Genomic DNA, 26,424 nt, shown 5'->3' on the forward strand with positions numbered 1-26,424 from the left:
GTATATATATAAATACACACACATACTGTATATATTTTGAAAATATTTACATGTATATACATTTATATATTTATATTATTATATTTTTTATTTTATATATATATATAATATATAAACATACCATATTTTTTTTAATACAGTATATACATGCATGTGCTTGTATTTATATATACATAATAAATATACACAGTACACACACATACATCATGTGAACAAAAACTTTTATTTTGGATGAGATTAATCGCAATTAATCGTTTGACAGCACGAATATATATAGTGTACTGTATAAACATTTATGTTTCAGTAGTATGCATATTGTTGACTAATTGTATTAAACTGTATTAAATAGACAAGTCCTCTAATATTTAAAGGACATTGTACAAATAGAATCTATCTATCTATCTATCTATCTTTATATGGACCATTATATTAAACATTATAAATATTTAGCAATATTAAACATTATTAATATTTAGCAATTAAGCACACTTTCCCTATTGTATTGCAAGAAACATCAACAACAACTACAACAAAAAATCTCATCGTCATTATTGTATTGTTTGTATTGTATTTAACTGATAAAGTATTCATCCACCATTGTATTGCCTATAGACCAACAGCTTTCTTCTGGATACTGAAGAATTTTAGTGAAATTGTGTCTTCTAGTGGTCACTTCAGGAAGTAGCAACTTTACCACTCCTAACTAAAACCAGATGATCCTGTATTATTCCTGTTTAGTTACCTGCAACCAAATGAGCTCCGAACGCCTGGAAGCGGTTTAAAGCGTAACTCTTCAGCTCCTATAGAGTCTTTATTGTCTTCAGTGATGTCCTAATGAGAGGCACCACAGAGAGGCTTGTCTTCTGTCCACAGCAGCAGCACAGCTGGAGCCTCAATCTCCACACACACAATACAGAGTGAATAACACATGTCAGTCAGAAGAAGACACACTCAATGCGTCAGCGGATTCATCTTCATTAGATCCCGTAAAACAGCCCTTCACATGAGTGACGTTAATCACACTGAATTGGCTCTTTATGGGGATTTGAACACAACACGCTTGCTAAGGCTTCCTGTTAAAACACATGGCAAACAATGTAAGAGAGTCTGGAATAGAAGTGAAAAGTGCTTGATTTTGAACATCTTCACCCTTCTTGATTCTGACATCATTTTTGCACACTGAACACAAGAACAGATGTGAATTTGTCCTTTATTTCAGTAATAAACAAATTAGTTTTCATTAGTTTAAGCAAGTTACTCACTGCTAGTAACCCTTGTGCGCTTGAAGTGTACTTCAAATCTTAAAGGGATAGTTCACCGAAAAATGAAAATTCTGTCATACTCACCCTCATGTCGTTCCTTGATCGTGTAAGGATCCTTGCTGTCTATGGGAGGGTCAGATCGAGAGCTCTCAGAATTAATAAAAAATATCTTAATTTGTGTTCTGAAGAAGAGCGAAGGTCTTACGGGTTTGGAGCGACATGAGAGTGATCAATTAATGACAGAATTTCAATTTTTAGGTGAACTATCCCTTTAAAAGTATATTTATTTAAAACACTGTACATTATACATAATATTACTGAAATAAAAGGGCACTTGAGTGAACGTAAAGAGAGACTATGTTTCTTAACTCACTTAAGTACACTTTCAAAAAGTGCACTTTGTAATAATGTCAAATTAAATAATTTCCTACATTCTCAGTCATGTTCTAAAAAAAAAAAACTGGATTATTTTGTTCAACGCAAATGCTGGGTTGAGCCTATTAGCTGATTTTGTGTTGCTGCTTGCTCAAATGCACCCCTTTCCCACGCCTCGACATAACAACCCAGCGGTAAAATTACTCATCCTCTTCAGGAAAGAGCAGCAGCAGTTTTAAAGGGGTCATATGATGCTATTTCAATTTTTCCTTTCTCTTTGGAGTGTTACAAGCTCTTGGTGCATAAAGAAGATCTGTAAAGTTGCAAAGACTAAAGTCTCAAATCCAAAGAGATATTCTTTATAAAAGTTCAGAGTCAGCCACGCCTACATAAAACGGCCGGGCTAGAGTGAGCTGAGGTGGCGGGGTCGAGAACGGCGCGCCCGGCGGATCCGACGAATGAGCGGCAACCACATGTGACGGACCCCGGGCTGGATTCCGCTTCGTCCACGGTGAAAGTTGATGTATTCCCTCAGTGGTCTTCCAAAAGAGGACACGACTAGAAATCAGTGGTTAAGTTGTATTTACAACACTGTTCCAGAACACTTCGACCCAAATATTTAGATGTATGCAGCACATTTTATGGAGGACCGTTGCTGGCCAATCACAGCACACCTTGCTTTTTCAGACCGATGAGCTTTGTAAAAATCGACGCGTTTCAAAAAGGCGGGGCATAGAGGAGAAACAATAATGTACAGTATGTGGAAAATAATGTGTTTTTTTTACTTTAAACCGCATAAACACATTTCATTACACCAAATACACAAAATAATGTTCTTTTTAGCAGCATCATATGAACCCTTTAACATTAAAGTCCGCATGAAATCAAAATTGACTTTATTAACTTTACTAGCGCACATTGCTAGTCTTGATGTAAATAATTAATCCGTGCAAGTTAATCCGCTGAAAAAAATAGTTTGTCTTCGTAATCTTTAATCAAAATCTGAACATTTACTTCCGCTCTGGAATGGCATTCCTTTTCTGATGACGTCAGTTTGACGGCTTGGGCAGAATCGTGTGTAAGAACGGGAAAGGCAAAAACAAGGAATAAATTGATAATAAATAAACCATGACTGCATAACAGCAAAAGTAGGTGGCGATATGCACACAGGATGTAACACGCCAAAAAACGGAAGAAGAAGAAGAAGCATAGCGACATGTGCCAATGGCATCTGTGTGTCAGATGTCATGTCACTTAATGTTAAAACTGCCTCTCGGAAAGAGCGATTCACATCGTCGTCGAATTGGTGCATTTCTTTGGTGAGATAGCCTACAGGTGTGTGTTTTATTTCATCTATAAAATCGGGTCAGGTTAGCCCAACATGTGTTCTGTCCTAGATTTACCCAAAATCGGGTTGTTTTTGCACGTGTGTTTTTTTTAAACGAATTATGTTTAAATAATCATTTGTCATTATTTAAAGGGGTCATATGATGCTGCTAAAAATAACATTATTTTGTGTATTTGGTGTAATGAAATGTGTTTATGCGGTTTAAAGTTAAAAAAACACATTATTTTCCACATACTGTACATTAGTGTTTCTCCTCTATGCCCCGCCTTTTTGAAACGCGTCGATTTTTACAAAACTCATCGGTCTGAAAAAGCGAGGTATGCTGTGATTGGCCAGCTATTCAGTGCGTTGTGATTGGCCAAATACCTCAAGCGTGAGACGGAAATCTTACGCCCCTCACCATACTGTGATGGCGTGTCCCAGCCGGAGCGACGACACAAAAACATTAAAACCCATTACAAACGAGGCATTTGTTGCATCCAGTGGGGACATAATTACTGATTATAATAACTTATACTGTCTTTTTACGCGTTGCGTTGCATTGCGCCGCGTAAACATAAAACCCTGTCTGCATTTGTGATCAGAGAAATGACAAACAACAAGTGCTAACGTTAATCCACACTGCCCAAAACTCACGTTTGAATCATCAGTGGCAAATGATAAAAGAAAACGTACTTACGTGAGTCAGAACTGCCGGCATTTTAGTCTAACGTAACTCTCCCAGGATCAGTAAACAGTCCTCCATAAAATGTGCTGGCGATCCACAGCACTAAGTTGAAGTATTCCCTCAGCGACCAGCACAGATCAGCTCTAGGCATGACGAAGCGGATATCGTCCTCTTTTGGAAGACCAAACAAAGTAGTTTCGCTTTCACAACGAAAAACACAGCGGCCTACCGTGTGCGAAAGCCCCGGCTTAGCCTGAGCTGAAGCCGGGCAAGAGTGAGCTGAGGCGGCGGGGTCGAGAACGGCGGTCCCGGCAAAGGAGCGGTGAAAACGGTGAAAGCCAATCCGGCGATCCACAGCACTAAGTTGATGTATTCCCTCAGCGACCAGCACAGATCAGCTCTAGGCATGACGAAGCGGATATCGTCCTCTTTTGGAAGACCAAACAAAGTAGCTTCGCTTTCACAACGAAGCACACAGCGTCTTCAGGACATGGCGGCAGCGGCAACAACAAAACTACAGCGAGAATAAAAGTTACGCCTTCTTTCTTTGCGTGAACATTTGGGCGGCGTTATGCAAATCTTCCCACATAGTGACGTAGATATGTGGGGGCGTGTTCGAACGAGCCGTTTTAGGGGGGTGTGGCTGACTCTTAACTTTTATAAAGAATATCTCTTTGGATTTGAGACTTTAGTCTTTGCAACTTTACAGATCTTCTTTATGCACCAAGAGCTTGTAACACTCCAAAGAGAAAGGAAAAAATAAAATCGCATCATATGACCCCTTTAAAAAAAATGTAATGTGAATATATGGTGGTTGAAATACAATGCTGCGTGAACTCAACCAATCAGCATGCTCAGCGCCCAAGCCCCGCCTCCGAAAGTTCCAGACCTATGCATCGAGATGCGTATCGTATCGGCCTGAGTCATGAGATGCACATCCCTAATAGTGAGCTCATTTTAGACTAGAAAGTACATATAGCCTAAATTCAAGTTATAAAAAATATAATTGTGCATCCAAATGTGTTTTCTAAAGTTTTTTTTGTCATTGTTAATGCACTCGAATGCATCAGAAAATCAGGTTGTAGTAATAAAACAAGTTGTTGAGGACCAAGGAGGACAGAAGCAATGAGGGTGAGGGCAGTGACGAAGAATAGGTTGTTGTGGAAGCAGCGTCGGCGCCACGGGGGGGCCTGAGGGGGCCCGGCCCGGCCACCTCGGTCACTGTGCCCCCTCACCTCTGGTGCCGTCTCCGTAGTGGGCGCCCTGATTTTAGTCGGCTAGGCAAGGTACTGCCCTGGGAATGTCTCCCAGGCTGTTAAATACACAGATTAAAAGCGAAATGTTTTCATTTCGGTTAGTTCTTTGCAAAAAAAAAATTTTTATTCGTTCAGGTTATGCAGAGCGAAATAAGAACGGTGCTGCATTTAGAAAGAATTCTTATTAACTTTGCTATTATACTTGATTTTTCAAACTGCTAACACTTTGCAGTTTGCAGTTTCGAATTATGCCTTTACTGTATGACCAAAAATTACGGAGTAGTCTATTTTATGTATTAAATATATTATGAAATATATAGGCTAGGCTATATATCAGATTATTTTATTTACAAGTTTCATGTTTATCCCGTTTTTTCCCCGTTGCATCTGAAAATTACTTTCAGAAACAATTGTTTTTCTTAGCAGCACCCCCCCTTAGCATTGCATCCGAATTTGTGTCAAGTTTTAGACATTTTCACGCGCAAGTTCCAAATCAAATATAGCAGCACAAGAAAAAAATGTAATGTTCATAAAGTTTTTTTTTATTTTAGTTTTTTTTTTTGAAACAGTAAGATTTTTTCACTTCTTTTCAGATAGTGAAAAAGCATTTGATCGTGTGTGAAGTTTCAGACAATTTGACAAAAAGAATTTACCCTAATGGGACAACGTCAGTTATAAATGACGGATCCCTAAAAAAACAATATATATATATATATATATATATATATATTATACATATACTGTATATATATTTTTGTTTTGTTTTTTAAAAACTTAATTTCTCCGTAAAAGCTAGTTGTTAGTTGATGTTTAATTTAGTTTACTTACTATAAAATAAAGACTTTAAGGTTCAGAAGACTTTAATGTTTATTGCAATATCATATTTTTTGTTATGTACTAAAAAAAACCTGGAAACTCACATTAACTAAATGACAGTTGTTGAACTTTTTTCAGTGTTCTCTGTTTAAAAAAAAAAGAAAGATGGCAAAAATGAAAAATATTATGAATTCAATTTCAATAGGTAGCATTTCAAACACTATTGCTATCAGATGTTGACCTCAACGTGCTTTATGGTTTAAAACGTAATATGTTACAAAAAAGCTAGATTTTTAAGATATGAAGTTCTATTTGCTACCTAAATTCAAATTCAGTAACTGAACTGAATTATTGGGTTCTGATGGTACGTGTGTGTTTTCTTCTCTCCTGGTGGCCGTAGAGGTCAGAGGTGTTGGAGAACATCTCAAAGAGTGAGGATGTGTGGCCCACTCTCACCTGCAGGGACTTCATTCTGGAGTGGGCATCGCTGCTCGAGAGCAAGGCAAGATGCTCATTTATACCTTTACTCTATTTTTTATGCACCCGCTGAAACCAAATTGCTGCAAATTGACGTACTTTTTTGACTCCTTAAAAGGCTGCTTATGTAGGCATCTCACTAGCTTACCAGAACTAGAGTGTCACCAAATATTGTTCTAACAGAACAGACCAATGCTGACTGATGGATGGCCAGAGAGAAGTGACTGGAAGGATCTGACTCTGAGCAGTGAGCAGGATATAGAGAGCGCCAGGAGAGTCATTCTCACCTGGACCAAAGACCTGAGGGCCCAACCTGAGGTACACACATTTTGGAAAATGATTTTATTCCTAAATATATGTAAAATTTAAAGTCAATATTTTTTTATGCTGTAAATTCATAATTACTCCTATAGAGGGTTAAATGTACTAAATTGCAACTTTATCACTGCGAATGTGTAATTACAAATATATTTAAATAAATTACATATTTCAATAGAAATTACATTAAAGTGGATTTTTGCTTGTCAGTACATTTGGCAGCACAATTTAAAGAAAGAAAAGTAAAAGGACATACAGTTTCCTAGATGGAAAAACAATTGTATTAATATTATTTATTTATTTTACAAAAAAAACAAAACATCACATGGTTAACATATGTCATTACAATCATTGATATTATATGTGTTTTGTATTATTTGCTTATTTGTATGAAAACTGTGCCAACTTTGGTTTAGGGGTAATTCATAACTAATAGTAAAATGTATAAGCAATCGTTATTTACCACCAACAAATAAAATAAAACGACTGATGCTTCTTATACTGTCTGAAGAGGATTACATTTTCATTTATGATGATTTTACTAGCAGAAACTATGGTTGAAATGGTGAATTTCATTTGGGAGAAAGAAATGTCATGATAAATAAATAAACAAACTTTGGTGACATTCTCAAATTCACATTTTTATTCACATTTATTATACTTTTGATTTAGAGAACCATATAACTATGTTCTTCTTTTTATAAAGTTAAAAGAAAAGAAAAGAAAAGAAAAAAGAAAATTCATAATCATGTATAGTACGATAAGACTCACTTACCTTGGGCCACAATAAACATGGAGCCGCTTTCATTCCGCATCTGTTTTCCGGAAAAGCCCGAATGACGTTCGGCTCTGCGAAGTCATTGTATGTAAACAAGGTCAAGTATTCGCTGCAGCATTCATTCTCTTCTGACTCGCTGAACGACTTTCTCTGTGGAAGGATCCATCCTGCGGCACAGCACAACTCTTACAGGTACAGTGATGAATGCATACAGACATATGATGCTATGCATGCTGATTTATTTTCTCTATGTCTATTTTTTGCAAACCTTGTGCAGCATGTTGTTTTCTCATGTACGTCACGAAAACACAGCATGGCATTGTTTACATGCATACACTCGCAGTGTGAAGATCATGCGAAATATGTTGTGTCGGACTCGGACTGACTTGAGAATGTCGTTCAAGGGCATTGCCTCATCAATATACATGAAAGCGCTTGTGCAGTGCAGCAAAGTCATGCGTCTCTTCCAGTATTTATTCCGCTCTAGACGCGTGTCAGAATTACAATGCAGTCAAATTTACATTTACCTCAGATTTTTATTATATTTAAATGCATGATGATATGTATAAGCCTTTTGAACTCCATTACAAATGCTGAAATTGCACGTACAGTATATACGAGCCCTTTTATAGGATCCTATACGATTTTGTGTAAGATAGTTTTAAGGTCTTACCTGTCTGTTCTCAGAAATGATACACCAGATAATTATAATTGGTATTTTGTTATAATAATTTCATATTATTTCATATGAATTTTGTTCTATTAGCTCGAATACCGTATAATATAAAAGTATCAAACAAAATATGAATCTAAGCTATATGAAATGACTCATTTCATTTCTAATATAATTACTGCAAATGAGCAGCGGCACTATATTCTTCCTCTTTGCCTATGTTTTATTACTATAAGTTAGATGGTAACGTTGTTGTTTGGATAATCCTCCACCACACGATTTACCCGCTGATGATCGTCACAGCTTTGAGTCACGTGTGCTCTCCTCAGTCACAAAATGAGCTTTTGCACAGATAGTACGTTTTTTTCTTTAGTGATCTTAATGTCCAAAAGACTTTTTGTTATCGTTTTTGCTCATAACTCGATTTTCTGACAGATGATAAGATGTGTGGGAAAAAACAGCTCTGGTAAACACCCACAGCACTCCAGTATGATGGTGGACAAGCATCACTTATTATCTTCATAAAATGATCAAATCTGGTTTTGTTGTCATGCAACACTTGTGAAAAAGAAGTACACTTTAGCATTCTTTTAAAAAGTTTGCTTGTTATGGAAATCACTCACTTTAAAAGAATAGGCCTACTTAAGTGCAAACTGAATGTAATGTTTTCTGACACTTAATTGCAATTAAATAAAAATGTATTATAGTTAAATTTATATTAAATGCCATTTCAAAAAAACAAGCAAACAAACAAAAAAGCTTTAGGGTGCTTTTTGACCCACTTAAGTAAGACTAAGTAAGATCTCCATACGTAATTTTATAATTACTACTCGTCTTTGAAATATGGTTAAAGTGAATTGCTGAATGTACTGACAAACATGTATGATAAACTAAACTATACTTTAATGAAATTCACAAATTCACATATCACAAAGTGCAAATTTTAAAAAAGCGTACTTAAGTGTTTAGAAACAGTCATAAAAGTATACTATCTTTAAGTGCACTTAAAGTGGCCTTTTATTTCATTATTATATTATCTCCAAATATAGTTTGAAAAAGTGACCCTGGAGCACAAAACCAGTCTTAAGCGTCAATTTTTTGAAATTGAGATTTTTACATCATCTGAACGCTGAATAAATAAGCTTTCCATTGATGTATGGTTTGTTAGGATAGGACGATATTTTGTTGAGATACAACTATTTAAAAATCTGGAATCTGACACACTCGCTGGGTTTCCATGTTTTTAATTGGGACATTCTAAATGCTATTATTTTTGGAATATTCCTTTTTTGCGTGAACTTTTCCTTTAATAGTTGCATGTCAGTTATGTTGAGTGGCAACATTTGCATCATTTATTCCCACTTTCCTGTGTAGCAAAGTGTGTGGCCTGGAGAGCAGGTGGTGGCGGCTTTGGATGACCTTGAGAATCACTGGAAGAAAGGTCGGATGGCCACCCTGCAGTCGGCCATGGAGCTGGTGTTCTGGACACTAATCAGCAAAGAACTAGACAAGGTGTGAAGAAAACAACATTGCATAGTTTAATTCAGTGGGCAAATTCATTTATTGTAACATAAAACTGATTTATTTGTGCGTTTAGGAGAACATTCCGCAAAAGTGGCTTATGTGGAAACAGAGGAGCCAAAAAATAGGTCTGATCATCACGTCAGTTTCTTGAATATCATGAATATAAGAAAAATGATTTCAGATGTGCTGTAAACGACTTCAGCTGTGGCTAACCTTGTTCACGTATCTGTCAGGTAGTAGCGATATATAATGCCTGGTATTAAAACATCTTGCTGACAGCACCTTCATTTTTCTATTTTTTGTTTTTGACTTAGGTGCCACCCCATATATTCCTCATGTAGGTGAGTCCTGTGTTAATGTTTCTCTTTTGAAAATCTGAATGGATATTCTGGACAGTTTTGCAATTATAGGGTGGATTGAATATTTAGACTCGCTATGAACTTGAGCTAATTATTGCTTTTCATTATTTAGTGTGGGACTGGATCAGTGATGCAGGAGGTAAGATGTTTATTTGTTTATTTAATGCTGTAAAAAAACAGTAATATTGTGAAATATTATTACAATTTAAAATGAGTGTTTCCTATGGGAATACATTTTAAAATGTAATTTATTCCTGTGATGCAAAGTCTTCAGTGTCACACGATCCTCCAGAAATCATAATAATATGCTGATTTGTTGCTCAAGAAATGTATTATTATTATCAGTGTTGAAAATATGTTTTTGGAAAACATGATACATTTTTTCAGGATTTGTTTATGAATTGAAATATTTCATGGAACATGATCTTTACTTAATATCCTAATGATTTTTGGCATAAAAGAAAAATCAATAATTTTGACCCATACAATGTATTTTTGGCTGTTGCTACAAATATACCTGTGCTACTTAAGCTACTTTGTGCTCCAGGATCTCCAAATATACTTTAAAGATTTTTAGTACACTTTCAATACAATTAAGCACACTTCTTTTTTTTACAAGAGTGTAGGCCATGCGGTTGAATGTTGTATAAACATTGAACTCCTGAAGCTTTGCTTTATTCAGGTCAAGGGCAAGGTGTCTTATATATCTGCTTAGTGTTTAATCATTCATCAAGCAGTCTGCTGGGTTGACACATTGTTTTTGAAGTTTAAATTAGGTTTGTGTATCACTCAGTAAGAAAAACCTTTAAATGACCTCTAAGTTTTGACAGAAACCCGTTGTCATTTCCTGTCTTTGCTGTAGTTATTTCCTCTGGTGAAGGATTTCTGTGAGCAGCAGCCACCATGATGCAGTGTCTTCAGTTTCTGGTCGAACCAGCCAAGAATGTTACGGAGAAGTTTAAGGTACCTTGCACAAATATGTTGTCAATCTGTTCTTCTTAGATACAGTGACATATAAAAACAGAATGAAACTGTTGTTTCAAAACATTCAGTAGGCATGACAAAGTTTGTCTATCTCTTAGTCAAAAACAAAAAGAGATAAAAGGCTCTTTTAGCTGGTCATTGTGACCGATTTCAATAGATGTGAGTCTTCTGCTGCTCATTAACAGGAGACAAAGACACAGGAAGTAGACCACGCATGAGTTGCATTTTAATGAAACACTGTTCTTGTTTGTTTGCTGTAACCTTAATGAAAAACCTCCCTGAACATGCTGAAATAGTTTCACATAGACAAGCTTTTGAACTTTCAGAAGAAATTCTGGTCCACATTACAGCTTACCCTGCTGAGAAAAACAATAGAAACCATCACAGAAAACTCTATTGGTTTCCACTACAAGTAAATTACAAACCATCAACTTTTAACTATTAAAACCATTAAAAATGGTTTTCTGTTGTGTGTTTTGGGATATATTCCATTAGGATGTATTGGTTTTAACAAGCCACCAATAGAAGGCGACCAGTAGAAACCCACAGGGTCCATTACAGTTTCCATTAAAACCAGCACAAGTCCCATTATAACCAATAAAACCATTACAATTTTGTAATGGTGTCTATTGTTTTTTTTTCAGCAGGGTAGTGCAGCCAAGAAACTTCATGAATGACACAAAAAGAGACTGATTACAGTTTGTTTTAATGTGTCGTCAATGTGATGATTTCTGTCAACCCAAAAGTAATATGTACAGATTGATTTATCTGATAAATTTGTTCTTTTGTGTTTCATGAATAGGGCCTGTAGGCAGTCCATCACTGAGACTAGCCTTGAAATAGCTTTGATTTTTTTAGCGTTTACCAAGATTCATATAACATTTAATGAATTTATTCATTCAGGAGTTTCGTAAGAAGGTGAAAAATGAGAAGAGAGAACCACTGGACGAGAGCCAGCAGTTCATTGTCAACCTGGCCAAGGATCTGGGACGTGTCTGTCAGGTACAGCCACTGGAACTGACATTTAATGACATATTCACTAACTTAAAAAATACTTTCATTTATTAAAGAAATATTATTACAATTTAAAATGAGTGTTTCCTATGGGAATACATTTTAAAATGTAATTTATTCCTGTGATGCAAAGTCTTCAGTGTCACACGATCCTCCAGAAATCATAATAATATGCTGATTTGTTGCTCAAGAAATGTATTATTATTATCAGTGTTGAAAATATGTTTTTGGAAAACATGATACATTTTTTCAGGATTTGTTTATGAATTGAAATATAAATATTTTTTAACATTTTAAATGTCTTTACACTTGTGATCAATTTAATGCATCCTTGTTAAATAAAAGCGTTCATTTAAAAAATAAATAAATACAATAAAATATTACCAACCCAACATTTTGAATGGTAGTGTAAATAAAGTTGCTGACACTGTGATATTCTACTAATTCTACGTGTCACTGAAAAATACTGAGTAAAACTGATGATTTAAAATTGTAGAAATATTTACTTTTAATTTAACTGAAAGCTACCAAAATACTATTTAATACCAACAAGTAATCCACTATCTTGTCGTAATGCATTATGGGATTACAAGTATAGCATCACATACAAATCTACATAGTATTTGTGAAGCGGATAGAATTTAGTCTAAATTCTAAATATAGTATACATAGAATTAGTTTTTTGTTTAGTTTAGAATTTAGAATTTAGTTTAAATATGGTATCTTACCATCTTTGTGACTTGAATGCTGCAAAATGCTGCCTACATAGGCCGCTCTCTAGGTTTTGAAACAGAGCCATTTTCATTAGCTATGTTTCCATTCCATCCACCTATTTTTATGCGCATTTTGGAATATCGCATAAAAACGGAAACGCCAAGATGCGCATAAATTCTAAAAACGTACAGTATTCGCACATTTGAGTAGGATAAACTTTTTATCCGATAAGAAAAAATGCGCATAAACTACAATGGAAACACATTTACCAAATAAATTCCTCCATGTGCATCGAAAAAGTCATGTGACTTTGCGCTATGAGACGGGATAACTTGACTAGCAGCGGACCGATCTCGTTCACAGCATCTTTATGTTGTTATGGTCATTCTGAAATGCCTGAGCAAAGTCTGTCGTCAAAGTATTTCTGTATAATTGTCTTACACGACTGCGTTCCCAAACAGCAGCATCCACCTCCGAAAGCATTGACAGCATTTATTGTGTTTCGTCTGATCGCTCTGAGGTGCAAGTAATTTATATCATATATGAAAATGATTACATTTAGTGGCTTCTCCTAGTTTTCTTAGTGATATTCAGTGCCACAGTTTACCAGGAAGTGATTTTGTTCTCTGTTTTGCGCATAAGTTAAATTTGCATCTTTGGATGGAAACATAGCTATTGATTCATAGTTCGTAAAACTGATTACACATTAGTCACAACCCTCCATTCATTCCATCATAGTGGAGGTGACCCTTGACCTGGACACGGCCAACCCTGACCTGCTGGTCTCCGAGGACGAGAAGCGCATGCGCTGTGGTTTCGAGCGCAAAGACGTGCCCAACTATCACCAGCGCTTCGACGGTTGGTGGTGTGCGGTGGGAACCGAAGGCTTCGCCTCTGGCCGCCAGTACTGGGAGGTGGATGTGGGAGAAATGGACTGGCGCATCGGTGTGGCCAAAGAGTCCGCCTTGCGGAAGGGCTTCAAGTCCCTGAACACCAACACTGGCTACCTGACCCTGCGGCTGGAACGTGGCATGGAGCTAAAGGCCCTCACCGTGCCGTTCACCGCCCTGCCGGCCGCCTTGATTCCTCAAAAGGTCGGCGTCTACCTAGACTACGACCAGGGCCAGCTGTCCTTCTACGACGTGGAGAACCGCTCCCACATCTACACCTACAACGAGACATTTGACGAAACGCTCTTCCCGCTCTTCGGAACGGTGGAGATCATGAAAGACCTGGTGATCAGATCCCCCAGGAACAGGAGCCACTGCCTGTGTCCCGGCATTTGCCTGTGGGGTTGAGACCCAACCGAATCCAACCGGAGCCCAGTGCTTAATCTCTAGACCAGTGGTTCTCAACTGGACCTTAATGTTACCATTTGTACAGATAGGGTCACAGGGTCGCAAATGCAAGTATTTTGCTAAGTATTTTTACCCATAGGGATTTTGTGAAGTGCTTTAAAGGGTTAGTTCCCCCAAAAATGAAAATTAGCCCATAAATTCATATTCAAAACGGAATAATCACTTTAATGTAGCTTGCGCTCACAATTGTACACTGGAAGCAGTTCCGGGCGGATGACGTATGGAGGTCAGCCTTGCATGCGCCGCTCAGAAGTGACGAACGCGGAAGCCCAGCGGAGAGATCAAAACAAAACAACGGTCACTAATTAGAAGTACAAAACGAGGATTGTCATGAACCAAACCATCTCAGTGCTTCATGGTAGTGGGTGGGTGCTAAATAATTATTTTGGCACAATTTGCTTTGTGGAGATTTCTCTGTAGAATCATGGGTAATGTTGTTTTTCACTGGGTGAGAAACAATCAAAATTCTAATGACAATTAGAAAACGCTCAAGCTTTGAAGACAATTTTCTTCTTCAGCCAATACCATTCAAGCTAACAAAACTATATTCTGAGAACATTTTGCTAACTTCTCATTAAGCTATGAAAATGTTCTCCGAAACATACGGTTATGTGAAGGTTAGAGAAAACATTAAGGGAACATTCCAATTTTATAATTTTGCAAACATTATGAGAATGTCACTTTTAAATGTTCTCGAAACCATCTGAAACTATAAGTAGCAACAATTAGATGAACATCCAGTGTTTCAGAAAAACATAATCTATACATAATGTTTTGCATGCTAATGTTTTGAGAACATTATTAAAGTCCGGATGACTTTAAACGAACATTCTATTAATGTTACTAGAAGAACATTTGTTCATAACTTTCGAGAAAACGCTTCCATAACCTTGTTCAAAGTTCTGAGAACATTTCATGTTAGCTGGTATGTTTATACTTTTGCGACATTTTGAGCCTAAGCAGTTTATAGTAAGATTAAGATGTTTGCGTATTTGATGCTAAGGACTATTTTTTTGGCAATAAAGAAATGTGTTGGGGCACTTGATGTAAAATGTGAGTCCTGAAGCAAAACCAGTTGAGAACCAGTGTTCTAGACCTCATTAGTATTAGATAAACCACTGGGCCATATTAGTTGGTCAGTTCGTAGTGATTGACAGTGATCCATAACATTCACAACCAGTATTTCCATCAAGGTAGTGTATAGGATCTCTTTCAGCTACTGCTTCTGTGGTACTTCTGAACCTGCTGCTGTCTGCACCTTAATATAATACAGTGTTCGCCTGCTCTGTCTGCACTTTCATATTCATTTGACAAACTCAAATCATGACATGAAATGCACTTTATGTGAATAATAAATAAAAGTAAGTTCAATCCTGTGTGTTCATGCAGATTTTTTTTCTGTCAAATGTTGCTTGTGTGCTTTATGCAAAGATTATGTAATTACATGCATTGTGAGATTAATTTATTCTAGTGCAAATGAGTGTGACATGTTCAGAGTGATGAATTTATAATAATCAAAATTAATAATGTGCAATAATAATATCAAATTTGGTCATTTAATTACATTTATTTTAAAGTTGAATTTTTAATATATTACACCACAATTGCACACGTACAACTTCATAATTTTATATATAGATTCATATATTTATACATTTTGTGTAAGTTAATAATTTAAAAATAAAAGTGTGAAGGAAAAAATATACATCCAGTGTGTAGTAGGCTGTTTAGTTTTGAACGGTTTAAAACTAAAGTAATGATAAAGTGTAGAAAGAAAGAAAGAAAGGCATAGGCTACATCTGACAAATTATATTTTACAATTAAATCAAACAGCTGGTGTTTTTCTTTTATTCTGTCCTAGGCTTCTGAAAATTGTTGTAATTAGTTTCTAAATATTGCAAAGGGGTATCTTCCAAAACCATAATTTATGAATGAAACATTTCTCCAATATGGCTACAATACCACTGATCCGAACATTAAATAGCCTAAACAAAGATGTTTTTGTTTTCAGATACAGAAAGCGTTTCGAAATACCATTGACATTTGTTGTTAAACCCCTTGAAATACCGTTTATGGTGGGAGAATTAACATTTATGAATGTGAATATAAACTACATTTTAAGATTGTTAAAAAGAAATGGAAAATAACGCAGAATATTTGCGTCACAGAGTCCGGTGTAGCAGTCGATTCTGTTCCTCTCTGAAATTCTTGTTCCCCCTCGGGTTGCCAGGTCTGTGTAATAATCCCGACCAAATAGTTAATCAAACATTGACCCAAAGTAGCCCAATTCCGTGGAAAAAAATAATGTGGATTTGGCAACACTGCAGCATGCAAATACACCAAAACACAACTGGATGTACGGAAAGCAAAAAGGGACAAATGTCTTGCTACACTGCAGCTTAGTAAAATGATTCTCACACTCCAGTTAATGTTCTGTGATTTCTCCGTGCGCCGCGGCGGAGTTCAGTGAAAGTTGAGTGAATGTTGAGATTGTGGATGTAGTTATGAGTGCCGTTCACCGGGCGTTAAAGAAACACTTCGGATTCGACAAGTTTCGATCTCAGCAGCAGGAAGATGCCGTGAAAGCAGTGCTAAAGGGTGAAGACACACTTACACTGGACTGTTATGGAATAAATGCCAGGAGTTAGCTGAATGCTAGTGCAGTTGATGGTTAAATGAGTCAGTGATAATGACAGCCACAGTGCAGTGGTGCTATTTCCTGTATATATATATATATATATATATATATATATATATATATATATATATATATCTGTGTGTGTGTGTGTGTTCGTGTGCTCACAGGTGACAGGGATGTGTTTGTCCTCATGCCCACTGGAGCGGGGAAGTCTCTGTGCTATCAGCTGCCTGCTCTTCTGGCCAGTGGCATCACTCTGGTCATCTCGCCTCTGATCGCGCTCATCCAGGTGAATCCCATACAGACATCTTCCTATCATGGATAAGCTGTAGGCACGCAATAGCCTGTTAGCAGGTCACTGGTTGATATCTAATCATGGTTTCACCAGAGATACATAGATTTATTGGCCAAACATATTAATAAAACAGTATTTACATTACATTAAGAAAACAATTAGATAGAATTGGAAAAAAAAGAATAGGGAACACTAGTGTTAGAGGGTCTTTTTTTATAATAAATAAAAAGAAAACAAGCAGTTAGGATAGAAATAGGATAGAGAGTGCAAGTGTTAGAGTGCAAGTGTTTGTTGTAAAGAAAACAAATAGATGAGATAGAGTTAGAATAGAGAGTGTTAGAGTTATAGTTAGTTATATTTAACTGTATAGAGATAATTGGCATTAGCTAATAACCATCAGTTTGGCTGATTAAAGGAATAATTATCCAAATAATGAAAATTCCGAAATCACTTTCTCTTCACGTGATTCCAAACCTTTATGACTGTCCCACTCTTTTCAGTATAAAGACAGAGCAAGAGGATCCTGGCTATTGAGCTTCCAAATGACAACAAAGCACAATAATTCAACTAGTAGTCTATAGGAGAACATTACAAGTAAATAATGACACGCATATTATTAACTGCTAAATGAGTTTGCTAGCACATCAACCAGGGAGCCATTGGATGCCTTAAAAATATGTCAAATGTTGGATCACTAAAATCATCTAACTCTAATCTAAATTAAAAAGCTAAGTAACACATAAAATCAAGACGTAAAGATCATAACTATAGTTTTATTAAAGAATATAAAGTTCTTGACACAAATCACAAAATGCATCATGGTTAGGTCTAATTAATTTAATCTATCAGTGCTTCCAATTTCTGTTAATAACAAGAATAATAAAACAGGCAGCTTTGTCATACAGCATAAATACAGAAATGTCTTATATGGTAGTTTCAATTATTGTGCAACCTTTGAATCAAAAAGTATATATATAAAAGTATTATAATCGCATTATAATCATGGTGTTAAGAGCAGAATGAGGATAAGCAACAGCTTATGCTATGTAATGCATGAAGAAAAACAATGGAAAATAAGAACCACATGGGCATTATTTAAAGCAAGTACCAACACAGATTTATATGATAACCAATTTTCCTGTGACGAGTAATAAAGATTTGTTTGACTGTTGTGTTGTTCATGATGACACACTCTTTGTTTTTACTTCTGCAGGATCAAGTGGAGCACCTGAAAGCTCTGAATGTTCCTGCACGCTCCATCAACTCCAAACTTCTCTCAGCTGAGCGGCGTCAGATCCTGGCGGATCTGGAGAGCGAGAGTCCTCGGCTCAAGCTGCTCTACATCACTCCAGAGATGGTGGCGTCCCCGTCCTTCCAGCCCTGCTTGAGCTCGCTGTGTGCGCGGGGTCTGCTGGCGTATCTGGCTGTGGATGAGGCTCACTGCGTCTCTCAGTGGGGTCATGACTTCAGGCCGGACTATCTGAAGCTCGGGGACCTGCGCTCCCGTCTGCAGGGGGTTCCCTGTGTAGCGCTGACGGCCACAGCACCCAAGAGAGTGCAGGAAGACATCGAGCGCTCGCTGAAGCTGCGCTCGCCACTTGTCTTTGCCATACCTGTTTTCCGTAAAAACTTGAAATATGACGTGATATTCCGGGATCTGTTGCCTGATCCTTATGTGCACTTGCTTGCATTTGCCAAAGAGGCTCTGGGTGGAAATACAGCGGAAAAGGTCAGTCAATGTCTTTCTTTGGTTAAGCAAGTTCTTTCACTATTTACTCATGTTCCTCATGTTGTTCTTGAACCTGTATGAATTTCTCCCATCTGCTGGAAACAAAAGTATAGCATTGAAATGTTTAGCATACAATGAAAGTGTAAAAATGCTAGAAATCAATTTTATGTTTGCGTATGTGTCTGTGACATTACATATTTTACATATTACATATATGTACATTGACTGACAGTCACCTCTGATAAGCTACCACTAAATATTGTAGAAACTTAATTTGCTGTAAAGTTGCTTTGCAATGATTTGTATCGTGAAAAGCGCTGTACAAATAAACTTGAATTGAAATTGAATATTACATATTTTTAATGTGCAGTTCAAACATTAAATTATTTAGATATACCTATTCTGTTACGAGTATATTATTCATTTCTGAATTATAATTAATTATGCTATTTGGCAGGGGTTCAGGCATTCAGTCACAAATGCAGTTAGGATAGAAATAGAATAGAGAGTGCAAGTGTTAGAGGGTCAAGTGTTTTTTTCTTTATAAATTAAAAAAGAAAACAAATAGATGAGATAGAGTTAGAATAGAGAGTGTTAGAGTTATAGTTAGTTATATTTAACTGTATAGAGATAATTGGCATTAGCTAATAACCATCAGTTTGGCTGATTAAAGGAATAATTATCCAAATAATGAAAATTCCGAAATCACTTTCTCTTCACGTGATTCCAAACCTTTATGACTGTCCCACTCTTTTCAGTATAAAGACAGAGCAAGAGGATCCTGGCTATTGAGCTTCCAAATGACAACAAAGCACAATAATTCAACTAGTAGTCTATAGGAGAACATTACAAGTAAATAATGACACGCATATTATTAACTGCTAAATGAGTTTGCTAGCACATCAACCAGGGAGCCATTGGATGCCTTAAAAATATGTCAAATGTTGGATCACTAAAATCATCTAACTCTAATCTAAATTAAAAAGCTAAGTAACACATAAAATCAAGACGTAAAGATCATAACTATAGTTTTATTAAAGAATATAAAGTTCTTGACACAAATCACAAAATGCATCATGGTTAGGTCTAATTAATTTAATCTATCAGTGCTTCCAATTTCTGTTAATAACAAGAATAATAAAACAGGCAGCTTTGTCATACAGCATAAATACAGAAATGTCTTATATGGCAGTTTCAATTATTGTGCAACCTTTGAATCAAAAAAAAAAAAAATATATAAAAGTATTATAATCGCATTATCATGGTGGTAAGAGCAGAATGAGGATAAGCAACAGCTTATGCTATGTAATGCATGAAGAAAAACAATGGAAAATAAGAACCACATGGGCATTATTTAAAGCAAGTACCAACACAGATTTATATGATAACCAATTTTCCTGTGACGAGTAATAAAGATTTGTTTGACTGTTGTGTTGTTCATGATGACACACTCTTTGAAAGTATATATATAAAAGTATTATAATCGCATTATAATCATGGTGTTAAGAGCAGAATGAGGATAAGCAACAGCTTATGCTATGTAATGCATGAAGAAAAACAATGGAAAATAAGAACCACATGGGCATTATTTAAAGCAAGTACCAACACAGATTTATATGATAACCAATTTTCCTGTGACGAGTAATAAAGATTTGTTTGACTGTTGTGTTGTTCATGATGACACACTCTTTGTTTTTACTTCTGCAGGATCAAGTGGAGCACCTGAAAGCTCTGAATGTTCCTGCACACTCCATCAACTCCAAACTTCCCTCAGCTGAGCGGCGTCAGATCCTGGCGGATCTGGAGAGCGAGAGTCCTCGGCTCAAGCTGCTCTACATCACTCCAGAGATGGTGGCGTCCCCGTCCTTCCAGCCCTGCTTGAGCTCGCTGTGTGCGCGGGGTCTGCTGGCGTATCTGGCTGTGGATGAGGCTCACTGCGTCTCTCAGTGGGGTCATGACTTCAGGCCGGACTATCTGAAGCTCGGGGACCTGCGCTCCCGTCTGCAGGGGGTTCCCTGTGTAGCGCTGACGGCCACAGCACCCAAGAGAGTGCAGGAAGACATCGAGCGCTCGCTGAAGCTGCGCTCGCCACTTGTCTTTGCCATACCTGTTTTCCGTAAAAACTTGAAATATGACGTGATATTCCGGGATCTGTTGCCTGATCCTTATGTGCACTTGCTTGCATTTGCCAAAGAGGCTCTGGGTGGAAATACAGCGGAAAAGGTCAGTCAATGTCTTTCTTTGGTTAAGCAAGTTCTTTCACTATTTACTCATGTTCCTCATGTTGTTCTTGAACCTGTATGAATTTCTCCCATCTGCTGGAAACAAAAGTATAGCATTGAAATGTTTAGCATACAATGAAAGTGTAAAAATGCTAGAAATCAATTTTATGTTTGCGTATGTGTCTGTGACATTACATATTTTACATATTACATATATGTACATTGACTGACAGTCACCTCTGATAAGCTACCACTAAATATTGTAGAAACTTAATTTGCTGTAAAGTTGCTTTGCAATGATTTGTATCGTGAAAAGCGCTGTACAAATAAACTTGAATTGAAATTGAATATTACATATTTTTAATGTGCAGTTCAAACATTAAATTATTTAGATATACCTATTCTGTTACGAGTATATTATTCATTTCTGAATTATAATTAATTATGCTATTTGGCAGGGGTTCAGGCATTCAGTCACAAATTTGCTACTTATATCCAGAATATTTCAAGAAATCCCTCACCTGTTTTGAAGGTGCAAGGAAAATGTATTATTTTTTCATAAAAAAATTAATTGTCATTAAATTGAAAATTTTCTTGAAAATAGTATGAAGGTTTTTCAAAAGAGTACATTTCAGTGCTGTTGAAACCATTAAACTTGTTTTCGGTAATTGAAATAAAGCAGAAATAAAATAAAAACATTAGATGAAAAAATTAAAGAAAAAATATTAGACAAAAATTAAAAATGTTTCATTGGCAAATTGACTAACTAGAATAAGATGAATTTGAAGTACTAAAATTACTCAAACTGAATTAAAATACATCAAAGCTATTAGAAATGTTAAATAAAACTAATAAAAATGGCAAAACCGGTAAAACTTAAACTACAATTCAAAAGAAAACTGAAAATATAAAGGAAAGCTTGTTCAAAATATGAATCAGTTATATAATAGTACATAAAAATACCAAAATGGCACCATATAATTCTTTGAGCATTATTTTTTCCTTTTGTTTTTCATGGGCAGTTTCATTTGTCAATGACCCACACATTCAAATATGGTGTCAACATGTGCCATCATTGACAAATCACACAAGAACCATTTGAAGTCATTGATATCATAGCTTAAATACACATTTTGACATGCAATATGTGAATGTATGTGAACACTTAAATTTGAGATTTGAGAGCTAAATTGACAGGAAAGATCTTCAATGAACAATTACATTTCAGTCAGTATTAATTCGGGAGATACAGAAGTCCATATGGGTGACTTTTATGTCATTTCTGGACTTTCATTGTATGGAAAAGAGCAGCTCGGACAGTTTGATAAACATCTTCTTTTGTGTTCCATGAGAGGAATAAAGAGGGCGAATAAATTATTTGAGGCCGAGTCTGATTAAATCATGTTAAACAGCCATGTTTGGTCGGCAGGGCTGTGGGATTGTTTACTGTCGCACCAGAGAGAGTTGTGAGGAAGTGGCACATAAACTGACTAAACTAGGAATCCCAGCCAAGCCCTACCATGCAGGTGATCCCGTCACTGCTTCCTCTTCACACTTTTTGGATGTTTGTGTGTGATGTTGTTGTGCAAGTTTGCAAGGGAAAGATCGTTCTGGTTAATGTTTCATCTCTCTGCAGGGCTGAAGGTGGGCGATCGCAATGAGAGTCAGACTGATTGGATGGCCGATAAAGTGCCTGTTATTGTGGCCACCATCAGTTTTGGTATGGGAGTGGACAAGGCCAATGTCAGGTCAGTCACGCATTGCAAGTATACACTACAGTTCAAAAACAGAAATATTATTCACGTTTACTACTGTAAAGCTGCTTGATTTAAGGCTATCTATTGCATAATGTACTATATAAATAAATGTGACGTGACTGGACTTTACTGGAGTACTGAACTGCAGAGCTTGCGCAAACATCCACATCGCTGCAATCAGATGCATTCTTAACTGCTGCTTTCGCACCACTGTCATTTTTGTTGTGTTTATGTCGTTATTGAGAGGAAAGCACGAAGCATATATTTACATATTCATCCAAACACCGCTTAGGGCTGGGAATCGATTCCAAAAAGAATGTGTCGAGTCGAAAACGAGAAAAGAAAACGAGTCGGTACTGAGTTTGAGCATGCAGCTTTCCGTTTGAGAAGCACCCATTAATTCGCCTCTTGCTTGCTGATTAGAAGTCTGATTCGTTTCCATAAAAAGGTTCTTTCGAATAGATCGTTTTAATGAACCAGTTAAAAAAAAAAAAACGATTCCGAGGTTATTTTACGGTGGAACTGGCTTATGTTGTCCCCAATTTTGAGCACTGCACGTCAGAATAGATCATGACGTGATCGAGGGTCTTGATCTTATTTCCATCTTAAAAAAATGTTAACCTTTCTATCAGCCAGTGATAATTCTGAAAGAAAACGCCGAGAGCACAGATCAGTGACACTATCTGACTGACAGATAAACCACAAGCTCTTATACCAGTGTTGTTGTTAATGTTCTGGTTATTTTGTTTCAGGGTACAGTTTGTTAATTTTGTGCAAAGCATACGGTTAAAGTAAACATCATTCAGCTGAACTGTGCACATGTATTTTAGACACTTCAAGTCTTGTTCCATTCATGCAATAAACGCATGTCCACTGCTGAGCTGTGGGCTATGACTAATTTCATAGTCAATGCAGACAAAATGACAATTTAAAATCAATCAGAGCTACTATGTATCGTATTTTTTACAAATACAGCTTCATATTAGAAGGCTACTTTCTACGACCTTTTATCATGCAGTCATGCCATAATTATGTTCCTCCAATCTAAAACAACAAGAATCGAAAACAACAGTGATGAATCGATTCTTGGAATCGATTCCAGAACCAGGACTCGGAATCGGCCTCAATTCCAAAAAGCGCTGCATCTTCTTCTCTTGAATTGCATCCAGGAGGGCTGAATTACAGTCTTGCGCTACAGCGTACAAATACAGCTTCATATTAGAAGGCTACTTTCTACGACCTTTTATCATGCAGTCATGCCATCATTATGTTCCTCCAATCTAAAACAACAAGAATCGAAAACAACAGTGATGAATCGATTCTTGGAATCGATTCCAGAACCAGGAATCGGAATCGGACTCAATTCCAAAAAGCGCTGCATCTTCTTCTCTTGAATTGCATCCAGGAGGGCTGAATTACAGTCTTGCGCTACAGCGTCACACTGGTCAAATTGCATTATTGCAGGCTCTTACATTAGGTCATATGAGATCAAACTACTCGACAACAAAAATATTTGTCGAAATTTTTTATTGTCAATGTCTACTAATCGTTTCATCCCTAGTGCCTAAACGCTATTTCTTGAGTCTTTTAGTAGATCTGTAGACAGATCAGTGCTGTGTTTGCCATTGCATGTAAGTGTCTGTCTGTTTTCAGGTTTGTCGTTCACTGGAATCTGGCGAAGTCTTTGGCCAGTTACTATCAGGAGTCGGGACGAGCTGGACGTGACGGACTGCCGTCGTCCTGCAGGATATACTACTCACCCAAAGACAGAGACCAGCTCAACTTCCTCATCCGCAAAGAAATCGCCCGTAAACAGGTTGAGAATAACATCCAGTCTTGATATATTCGTGCTTTTGACTAGTTTAAACTGTCACTGTGTCTGATATACTGTGTGTTTTGAATTCAGGAGAAGCGAGGATCAGAGAAAGAGAAGGATAAATCTCCCATCCTGGACTTTGAAGCAATGGTTGCTTTTTGTGAACAAGAAGGGTGAGCTCAAACACAGACGCTTTAAATTCTGGATTAAGGGTGGATTAATAAATGTTTAATAAAACAGAATAGTGTGGTTGAATAACAAAAACAAGCATGCATGAATACTTAGCTCACTTTATATCCATTAAATACATATAATTTTAAACAATATAAAAATACAGTTTTTTTGCATATTTGATAATTTCGGTTTTATTTCACCAAGATTCAGCTCCATTAAGTAAACAATATGACATTTTATTCTTGAATATTACTCTATTGATCAAAAGTTTATGGTCGGTAAGATTTTTTTAATGTGTATGAGAGAAGTCTCTTATGCTTACCAAGGCTGCCTTTATTTAATTAAAAATACAGTAAAAACGGTAATATTGTCAAATATTATTACAATTTAGAATAATTGTTTTCTACTGTAATATATTTTAAAATGTAATTTCCTGTGATCAAAGCTGAATTTGTAGCATCATTACTCCAGTCGTCAGTGTCACATGATCATTCAGAAATCTTTCTAATATGCTGAAGAAATATTTATTATTATTATAAATGTTGAAAACAGTTGTGCTGCTTAATATTTCTGTGGACACCGTGATACATTTTTTTTCAGGATTCTTTGATGAACAGCATTTGATCAACACAAAACTGTCCCCCTCTCGTTTCTTCATCTCTGCAGTTGTGTAAGCAAACACCAGAGGACAGTATTTGGCACTGGTTTCATAGAGGTTGCATTCCCATAATGAGAGAGGTTGGGAATTTGGTGTTTATTTGTAGCATTCAAATTAAAGGGAGCGTTTTTCTCAGCCAAACACTTGTTTCTGCGTTTAAAGCTCTTCTGATTTGCTTCACGACTGTCGCTGATGAGTGTTGTTTTCATTCAGCTTAAAGTGTGTGCCACGTTCACTGGCTGAATTTGATCACTGTAATGTGTGATATCACAGCAGTCACAATCCAAACCATCAGTCACCACCAAATTTTATTTTAGCCCATTGTGGTCTGCTCCTATCTTCCTCTTTATTGTGGAGCCCATGTTTCAGACGGCCGAGACTCTGTTTTTGGTCCTTGTCGTACAGCAGCCACAGCGGCCATAAACGCATCCAGTCACGATCAGAGCGATGAATGTCACTGCAGGAAGAATGAAAACATGGAGTTAGTCACATGTTTCAGTACAACTGACTAAACTAACTTAAAGGGATAGTTCACCCAAAAATGAAAATTCTGTCATTAATTTCTCACCCTCATGTCGTTCCAAACCCGTAAGACCTTCGTTCATCTTCAGAACACAAATTAAGATATTTCTGATGAAATCCGAGAGCTTTCTGACCCTCCATAGACAGCAACACAACTACCACAATCAAGACCCAGAAACGTAGCAAGGAGATCGTTAAAATAATCCATGCGACATCAGTGGTTCAACTGTAATTTTACGAAGCTACGAGAAGAATTTTTGTGCGCAAAGAAAACAAAAATATCGACTTTATTCAACCATTCGTCTTTCCGCGTCACCCTATAGTGCCATTTTGGAGAGTATCACATACGTAAACAACGTATGCAACGTAGGGCTGCACGATTATGACAAAAATCATAATTGTTGATTATTCCCTTGAAATTTTAATTGCGATTATTAATTACGATTATCACAATTTACATTGAATGATGTTTATACCATTGTTTGATGCAACTGCATGCTGTATTTTTATATGAAAATAAGCAAGCTGAAAAACCTTTAGTGCTTTTCTATAGTATTAAGCCTCAAATGTCAAATATACATCGGATTGGTTTCTTATAAAAATATGAATGGTATTATAATGTCATACTAAAACTAAAATTAAAATAATGGGAAAAACCCTTAAGATAACATGTAGAAAGAAAAAAAACGC

At 36.6% G+C, this 26,424-nt stretch overlaps 2 protein-coding genes across 2 annotated transcripts in view; both read left to right on the forward strand.

Annotated features, from left to right (window-relative positions):
• The first annotated feature begins 4,777 nt into the window (after nt 1-4,777).
• LOC107743034 (butyrophilin subfamily 1 member A1-like) lies at nt 4,778-14,057 on the forward strand. Its single transcript, XM_016556144.1, has 8 exons — nt 4,778-4,783; nt 6,125-6,226; nt 6,385-6,519; nt 9,345-9,482; nt 9,568-9,619; nt 9,809-9,835; nt 9,966-9,992; nt 13,304-14,057. The coding sequence occupies exons 1-8, from the start codon at nt 4,778-4,780 to the stop codon at nt 13,861-13,863; spliced, it is 1,047 nt and encodes a 348-aa protein (XP_016411630.1). The 3' UTR covers nt 13,864-14,057.
• Nucleotides 14,058-16,375: 2,318 nt separating this feature from the next.
• Nucleotides 16,376-26,424, forward strand: part of recql5 (RecQ helicase-like 5) — a 33,495-nt gene continuing 23,446 nt past the window's right edge. Inside the window, exons 1-7 of the mRNA XM_016556121.1 lie at nt 16,376-16,521; nt 16,729-16,850; nt 20,293-20,808; nt 22,237-22,333; nt 22,444-22,555; nt 24,218-24,380; nt 24,471-24,553. Of these exons, the coding sequence (XP_016411607.1) occupies nt 16,428-16,521; nt 16,729-16,850; nt 20,293-20,808; nt 22,237-22,333; nt 22,444-22,555; nt 24,218-24,380; nt 24,471-24,553 (1,187 nt within the window). The 5' untranslated portion in view covers nt 16,376-16,427. The remainder of the gene's footprint in view (nt 16,522-16,728; nt 16,851-20,292; nt 20,809-22,236; nt 22,334-22,443; nt 22,556-24,217; nt 24,381-24,470; nt 24,554-26,424) is intronic.

Source organism: Sinocyclocheilus rhinocerous, unplaced genomic scaffold (genome assembly GCF_001515625.1).
Source record: "Sinocyclocheilus rhinocerous isolate Xijiao unplaced genomic scaffold, SAMN03320098_v1.1 scaffold647, whole genome shotgun sequence".
Lineage (NCBI taxonomy): Eukaryota > Metazoa > Chordata > Actinopteri > Cypriniformes > Cyprinidae > Sinocyclocheilus > Sinocyclocheilus rhinocerous.